Source organism: Carlito syrichta, unplaced genomic scaffold (assembly GCF_000164805.1).
Source record: "Carlito syrichta isolate Samal-C Ts95f unplaced genomic scaffold, Tarsius_syrichta-2.0.1 Scaffold315831, whole genome shotgun sequence".
Classification (NCBI taxonomy): domain Eukaryota; kingdom Metazoa; phylum Chordata; class Mammalia; order Primates; family Tarsiidae; genus Carlito; species Carlito syrichta.
In genome coordinates, this window is record NW_007259927.1 from 712,773 (window position 1) to 721,498 (window position 8,726).

Here is an 8,726-nt window from a genome sequence, read left to right on the forward strand (position 1 = left end):
AGGCTTTAAATTTCATTTTAATTAGGCTACCCCTGTTATTCTGATGTTTTAAAGTGTTTTTCTTGTTCTCTTTAAGAGACTTAAAAAGTCATCAATTCAGAAAAAAATAGGTATGGACTTTGTCTACACATCTAACACTACCTTGACCAATTTTTCATGAAATTGATACTTTAATAGCTTTTTGGGCAATTAAGCAAGTATATCTTTAAACAACTTTTAGTTATTACAGAAGACACATTATATAAGTCATAGAAAGTACATCATGTGCGTTATTAATATGTTTTCTTTTTTTATTTTCATAAATTTATGCAGAAATTTTGAATGATACCATTGAGTTCAGTGACTCCTATTTGGGTGAGATCTACACCATTGTTTGAGATAAACGTCTTTATCAACACCATCCTTGAAGTTTTGTGAGTCTAGTATCTTCTGGACACTGAATCAGGTGCCAGGGATTGAAAGACATTTAGGTCAAGTTGTTTATGTGTAAAGTTTCTACTATTATTTAAATAGGTTGGGCAATAGAACAAAAGCAAAGAACAGTTACATATAAGATGGTATGCATTTGGGAGGCTGAAGTGAAGGAATTGCTTGAACCCACGGGTTCAAGAATGGCCTGGGTAACTTGGCTAGACCTCATCTCTACAATAAATCAAGAAGTTAGCCAGGTGTGGTAGCATGTGCCTGTAGTTCAGGCTACTTGAAAGGCTGAGGCGGAAGGATTGCCTGAGGCCAGCAGGTTGACACTGGGGTGGCCATGAGCGTGCCACTGCACTACAGCCTGCACGACAGAGTGAGACTCCAACTCAAAAAAAAAAAAAAAAGATAATATGTAAAGTCAATGATTAAGATGGTGAGATAGGTAAGAATTGCATGACCAATCAAGATCTTGATTATTAAACAGGATACAAGGCTAAACAAATTCTTATCCCCTGAAAGAATCTGACTACATATTCAGAATTCGATATCCTGTTTCTCTATTCCTCTCCATGTTGTGTTTGGCAATGACTCTATACCCATTCCCTTATTTCCATTTTTATTACTATTGACTTAAATAGGATTCTTATTACCTCAGGACTTCGCATAATTATTTTCAAAATTTTATTCTTTACAGAGTTGAGCTCATGATGTTATTGTTGTTTTAAAAAATATTCCAAAGCTTTTCTTGGTCTATTAGTAGGGGTTGGAAAACTTTTTTTGGTTAAGGGCCAAGTGGTAAATATTTTAGGCTTTGGGGGTCATATACAGTTTCTGTCTCAAGTATTAAACTTAACCACTGGAGTGTGGAAACAGCTATAGAAAATAAATAAATGCACGAATGTGGCTGTGTTTCAATAAAGCTTAATTTATAAAACAGGGAACAGGTCAGACTGACCTGTGGGCCATAGTTTGCTGACCTCTGGACCAAGGCAATGTTTCTCAAACAGAAAGACCATGGTATATTCTTTGAGTCCTTAAGTTGTCTTAAGAAATTTATAATTTTTTTGTTTTCATTTGAATGACAATCTTATATATAGACTTTTTTCATAATTTTGGTTATAAGCTCATTACATTAATGTTAATTTGAATCTTATTGTTTTGTGGCTTTATTTGGTTTGAATTTCAGATTTTTAGATTTTATTTTATTTATTTTTTTCAAGTTGGGATCTCACTCTGTCATCCACGTTGGAGTACAGTGACATGATCACAGCTCACTATATACCTGACCTCCTGAGCTCAGGCGATCCTTCTACCTCAGCCTCCTGAGTAGATGGGATAACAGGTGCACACCACCATGCTTGGCTAATTTTTGATTTTTTTGTAAAGTTGAGGTCTTGCTATGTTGCCCAGACTGGTCTCAAACTTTTGGGCTCAAGCAATCCTCCCACCTCAGCCTCCCAAAATGTTGGAATTACAGGTGTGAGCCACTGTGCCTGGCCTATTTATTGGGTTTTATTATTGTCCATTAAGTAAAAACAAGCTGTTTAACAAAAATTAATCTATAAGAAAAAAATTGAACCCTGTGTTCAAGGTTCTCTGCTGATTGCTTCGAACTCAACCTTTCTGTTCTTGCTACTCTGCCATGTCCTGAACATACTTTTTATTTTTTCATCTCAATGTGTTGCTCAATCATTACCTACACAAGTGATTTCAGTTTGAAGGTCTTATTTAAGCCTTATTCCCTGCATGAAACCCTTTCAGATAAATCTAGCTCAGAAGAGGCCGGGCTCGGTGGCTCAGCCTGTAATCCCGCGCTTTGGGAGGCCGAGGTGAGTGAATTGCCTGAGTCTGCGAGTTTGAGACCCGCCTGGGCAACTTGGTGAGATCTCATCTCTACAATAAATCAAAAAATTAGCCCGGTGTGGTAGCACACGCCTGTCGTTCCAGCTACTTGGAAGGCTGAGGCGGAAGGATCGCCGGAGCCCAGCAGGTCGAGGCTAGGGTGGCCAGGAGCGGCCGCTGCACTCCAGTCTGGGCGACAGAGTGAGACTCCAACTCAAAAATAAAAAATAAAACAATCTAGCTCAGAAGGATCTCACCTTATCTTATCTCATTCATCATTTCACATTTCACCCATTTGGCAATTAGTTGTGTTTTACAGCATGACATCTGTGCTAATATTCACTTTATTGTTAACTCTCATACATTATCTAACTTGGGCATACTGACTTTATCTTCTCAACTAGATATCGGACACTGTGAGAACAGAACAGCCTTCTTATTTTCCTTGGTAATAAATATTGTATTGCCACCTGGAAGGCTCAGATAACGCAGGTTACAGAAAACACTTACCAATAATAAGTAATATTCAAGGTTATGGGGTACTTTTTTGTTAAGCAGATTATTTAAAACTTCTTGGAAGAAAATCTTACAGATCCTATACTGTACCTTGACCACTTTCAAAATGCCTTCATTGGTTTGTGGGTCTGTTTGAATATCGAACCAATTCCCATCATTTCCAGAGAGGATTAAATATTTTGCCAACCAATTATCAGTGCCTTCTTCATCAAGATCAATCGCCTGTAATCGTATCAGTTCTGAACTTAAACAATTCTCTTCAATACTTGCTGAGTACTGAAATGACATAGATCAATGTTATAATCAATGAATTTTCAAAAGAAGAAATACATGTACTAATACATAATTATCATTTAAAATACTAACAAGTTATGTCAGTAATTCTGGCACTATTATTAAATGCCATATGTTCAATCACAAATATAAGAATAAAATAATTTTAAGATAAAACTGAATTTTCTGTCCTATATGTGAAATCAAGATCAAACTGGCACCTTGTTTTAATTTAGTTTTTGTTTATTTTTAATTTCTTTTACTTTTTCTTTTAGATAAAGAATCTGATTTTTAAAAATATAAACAACCAAATAGTAAATATATCAGGCTTCGTAGGCTTTGCGAGTCTCTGTTGCAATCCCTCATCTCTGCTGCTGTAGCACAAAACCCCCATAGACAACCTGCAAAGGCAATGAGCACAGCTATGGTCCAATAATACTTATTTTTCCCCAAACGGGCAGTAAGCCAGAATTGGCCCTGCTAGTTTGGATTTTATGCTTCTTTATGCCTATAGATGAAAATGGAAATTGAGAACATCTGGGACTCTAGAAGAATTTGTTCAGCAAATCATGAGGCATGTAAAAATACATCAATGTTGTTATGTTATTCTCAGAGTGATAGCAATAGGTTTCCACATTTTTAAGAATAGGAGTAGATATTGATAGTTGGTTGCTTTCACAGAGAAGGGCTGTTTCGAGTAGTGAGTTACAAATACACAATATAAAGGTGTATTGTTATAGATGAGAAATTTCAAGGTTTATACAACTAAGCTGAGTGCTTCCATATGTGTAACAGAACCAGACTCATGAGCTAACGTGAAAGCAAATTGATTCTTAGCACCTATGGGGAAATAATTATAAGAATACCAACTTACCGAAGTTTTCTCTAAGGTGGGGAAATTATCATTGACATCTAAAACTTTGATTCTACAGTCACACTCAGAAGACAGCCCATCTGTAGCTCCATCCCGATCTGAGCCTCTCACAAGTAGGTTGTACATACTGTATTGCTTAATCAAGATGAAAAAGAATTGTAAGACTTAGGTCTTGTCTTGACTAGAGGCCAACATATCCAATGCCATTATTCCTCTTTTATTTACATATCAAATGAAATCTATATAATTGAGCTTTTTATTTTTATTAATAAATTTTCAGGGAAAAGGGAACACTTCTACACTGTTGGTGGGAGTGTAAACCAGTATAACTGCTGTGGAAAGCAGTGTGGTAATTCCTAAAAGATCTAAAAAATGGCCTTCCATATGACTCAGCAATCCCCCTTCTCGGAATATACCAGGAGGAACTCAAACTACTCTATGAAAAAGATACCTACACACATGTGTTTATTGCAGTATTATTCATAATAGCAAAAACATGGAATCAACTGTGCTGTCCACTGAAAGAGGACTGAATTAAAAAGCGTGGTACATATACATGATGGAATATTATGCAGTCATAAGAAGGACAAAATTGTGAACTCTGTAGTAACTTGGATGGACTTAGAGTCCATCATACTCAGTGATCTATCACAGAAACAAAGAACTGAGTACCACATGTTCTCACTCATAAGCTGACCCTAAACAATTATTATAATACTATAAGAAAGGGATTGGCGGTAGTGGGAAACTGCCAGGGGAGGGAGGAAGGGACACATTTCATCTATAAGGGTACTTGATCTCAAACCAGGTGAAGTGGGGACCAAAGTTAAACCCAGACTTTACCTGTACAATGACTATTTGCATATCTAACCCTGAATTGTACTCCACATTTTTAAAATTAAAAAATTAAAAAAGAAAGCTACCATTTAAAAAAATGGATTAATTTTCTTTCCACCTTTATATTGAAGTAAGGACAAACATGGATCACCTCATCTTTGTGTTTTCAAAGCTGAATTTTTAAAAGTTTCTTATCATGCATTCATTGAAGGCTTTACCTCTCTGTCAAGGAAACTGGACATGGTGCGGACTTCTCCCGTGTACCTGTTCAGAATGAACATTGGTGCACCTGCAGGTTCCTGAGAGATTATCTTGTAGGCAATTTTAGAATTTAGATGATTTTCTTCATCCGCATCTGTGGCACTTAACTTTACTACTAGTGTATCTAGAAATGAAAATGGAGGTAGGGAATAGTTGGGACCTTTTTAGAATTAATTCAGTAATTCATTAGGCATAAGAAGAACAAGTAATTGGCTTTCTCCTGAATTCTCCGCTTGAGTTTCCCATGAGAATATATCACCATAACTTTTAGCTATACCAGTGATTACAAAAATAGTGGCAGTTTGTTTCTATAGAATCTTTTTTTTTTTTTTTTTTTGAGTTGGAGTCTCACCGTGTTGCCCAGGCTGGAGTGCAGTGGCACGCTCACCGGCACACCAGTGTCGACCTGCTGGGCTCCCGCGATCCTTCCGCCCCAGCCTTCCAAGTAGCTGGAACTACAGGTGCACACTACCATGCTCGGCTAATTTTTGATTTATTGTAGAGATGAGGTCTCACCAAGTTGTCCTGGCTGGTCTCGAACCCGCAGACCCAGGCTACCACTAGCCTTGGCCTCCCAAAGTGCTGGGATTACAGGCTAAGCAACTGAGCCCGGCCTATAGTATCTTTTACTGTTTATAAAGTACTTGTACTCCTTAAATGATTAAATGCTAAATTAGCAGCAAAATATAGAGCTCTTTAATATATGAAAAATGTTCAATAGATTCTTTATCATAAAGCTGCAGAAATGAATTTTGTTTTTTGCTGTGGTCATGTGAAATTATTTTGAAATGCTTAATTATGAAGGATTATAGCTTAATTGAATTCAACATTGCAATTACTTATTGAGCACCTGTATTTTAAATTGTGACTCATCCAGAAAGCAGAGAATTACTATTGGTTGCATTGGAAGATAACAGCACTTTGCCAAACAGGCAAAATATATAATTATGGAAAAGAAGACTTGTCCATGGGAATATATGAAGTTCTTAATTGTTCACAGAGATCAAGAACTGGCATCCTAGGCCAGTCCCCAAGGATATCAGTCCACAGGACAGAATGGGCGTTTCCTGATATTCTTTTTCTTCCCTGCCAAGCCTAAAAGTGCAAAATCCTATCACAGAGAAGCAGGGGCTTTTGAATAGACAGAGCCAGGATTCATAAAATTCATAGTTTATGAAATTGTGCCCGGATCTTGTATTCATTTGTTCAGAAACTATCCTCATGTGGGGAAATTTTAATTGATAATCAGTTACTGAGAGAACTTGCTAGTGGGTTTTCCCTTCTCTTCCTTTATCAACATTGTCCCGAGGTATGTTAGTGAGGAAGTAAAGTGGACTTTCGAGTCTCTGTCTCTGTTTTGCCTCTCTTAGACAAAAACCTTTTCTTTGCCTCTCTAGGGTGAGAGCATCCTAGCTAAAAAACATTTTGTGTTTATTTGCCTTTCTTCTGAAATTCATTTTTTCTATCATTTTCCTTCAAATGTGCTGAGAGATATATGGACAGACATAGATTCGAAAGGGAGAGAGATATTAGAGAACTGAGAAGAAAAAGGCTGAAGGCAAAAAGAAAAGAGAGAGAGGAAAGTATCAGTGTAGGAAAAGCATAAGAGTAGGAAGGAAAGTAGCTCAGGAGAGCTCATACGAAGAAGGAAGGACAGAAGAGTGTTAGAGGTGGAAGTGGAATTAAACAGGATGAGAAGACATGAAAAAAATGAGAGACCGTAATGTAACTTGCTGTGTAGCCTATCAAGACAGATGATTACCCTCAGTGATTGCTCTAATGGGTTCGATTGCACATGCATACACAGTCACTCTCCACCTGGTGTGGTTCAGAGACCAGAGGTTTTTTTTGGTAGTATTCATGGTTTCTTCCCCAGTTTGCTCATGGTTGTTAAGTTGTTCATGCGGCCAGCAACAATCTCTGAGGTAGGCGCCATGCACCTGCTAAATCACTTGTATGTATAAGAACCTTTCACAGAGATCTTTTTCTGTCTGCTACGGCAAGAAGATGGCTGTCTGGAAGCCAGAAAGAAAGCCCTCACCAGAAACAGAATCTGCCGACACCTTAACTTTTGTTTTCCCAGCCTCCAGAACTGTAAGTAATAAATGTCTCTTGTTTAAGCGAAAAAATGAAAGAAGAATCTTCTACAGATAGGAGGATATTTAGCATCTTAGACATAATTTTTTTCCAGCTAAGTTAGAATTTGTGAGGTTTATTAAAAATACGTGTGATTTTTTCTAGTCTTTAAACTACCTGTATTTCAATCTTCTAAAGCTTTTGACCAAGAGAAGTTGATATACTATGGTACAAGGAAGGAGTGTCATTCTACCTACTTGCATCACTGTTTTCTTCAATGCTGGCAGTGTACACATTTTGTGAAAAGACTGGAGGGTTGTCATTTACATCCATAACTTTGACTCTAAGTTCAAGAGGTCTTTCTAAATCTTCACCCCTCGAATTCAGAGCCCGACAATAGATCTGTGGAAAATTGAAGACAAAAAACTCAAAAAACAAAAAGCAAAACTTTCTTTCTCCACCAAAGGAATTTAAGTAACATGCTAGAAAATACGCAAAACCCCCACAATTTTTCCAGTGAATTAAGACTATATTACAGTCTAATAATTTAAATATTATCAAGACACCTGATCACATGCACATGTAACACACCAGAATCCTGAACTATAAACTTCTATTTTCACACTCTTTCTGTCCCTTCAAGCCCTTATTTGGTTTCAGTCTACTATGCTTTATCAAAAGTAAGCCATAGTTCTGAGGTGTTTTTTTTTTAAAGAGAGGAAAACTATTATGAATAATTTAAGACACACAGCTATGACTTACCAAGAAAAGTGGAGTTATCTCTCTGTCCACCACTGAAGTGATGTTAATTTCCCCAGTGCGTGGATTAATAGTGAACACTCCAAATGGCGGTCGGTCAATCCCTACCCCAGAGATTCGATAAGTAATCTTCTGGTTTGATTCGCAGTCTGATCGAATCTATGAGAAAAATGCTAGGACTGTGATTTAATTTAGAACTTCAGAGGAAGGGTTAGGGAATGAGTTTTGCAACCAGGTTGACTTTAGTGTGAATTCTGGCACCATAATTTAGAACTGTGTAATCTAGGAAAACTAACTTGGTCAAGACCAGTTCATAGTGGGGATTATACCACCTATTAAATAGGTTTGTTGTGGGAATTTTATGAAGTAACAATTATTCGTCACTTGATGTCAGATTGTTATTATTAACTGTCATTGTTTAAGTCTCTGATTTTTTGCATATAGAGAAAGTTTGACAGAAGAAATCATAATCTCTACTATTTTTAAAAATTTTTGTGTTATATTAAGTATCTTACTTAAGTCTGAGATTTAGTTAAAATGGTAGATAAATTGAGAAAATTAAAGGAGAAATATAATGTTTAGAGAGATACTGATACTAATTTTATACATTTAGATCTAGTGCATCACTTTTCTGCTGTATTGATTTTACTTTATTAGTTTAGTAGTTGATAAATTAAACCAAAATAGTTTACATTTTGAAATCTCACCAATATACTAATGATGAGAACATTTGGTGAAATACTAAGATTTTTATATCTAAACATTCACAGTCAAGTAAAACCAGCTGGAAATACAACTTTGGTTAGTGCAAGCCTAAACTAAGGATCTTTTTTTGTTTTCTGTGTTTTTTTTTTTTTTTTTTTTTTTT

General features: G+C 36.5%; 1 protein-coding gene across 1 annotated transcript in view; it reads right to left on the reverse strand.

The window, feature by feature from the left end:
• DSG4 (desmoglein 4) overlaps positions 1 to 8,726 on the reverse strand; it is a 45,198-nt gene that overhangs the window by 19,827 nt on the left and 16,645 nt on the right. The window contains exons 4-8 of the mRNA XM_008073391.1: positions 7,862 to 8,017; positions 7,357 to 7,501; positions 4,981 to 5,147; positions 3,926 to 4,060; positions 2,869 to 3,054 (exon numbers count right to left, since the gene is read on the reverse strand). Of these exons, the coding sequence (XP_008071582.1) occupies positions 2,869 to 3,054; positions 3,926 to 4,060; positions 4,981 to 5,147; positions 7,357 to 7,501; positions 7,862 to 8,017 (789 nt within the window). The remainder of the gene's footprint in view (positions 1 to 2,868; positions 3,055 to 3,925; positions 4,061 to 4,980; positions 5,148 to 7,356; positions 7,502 to 7,861; positions 8,018 to 8,726) is intronic.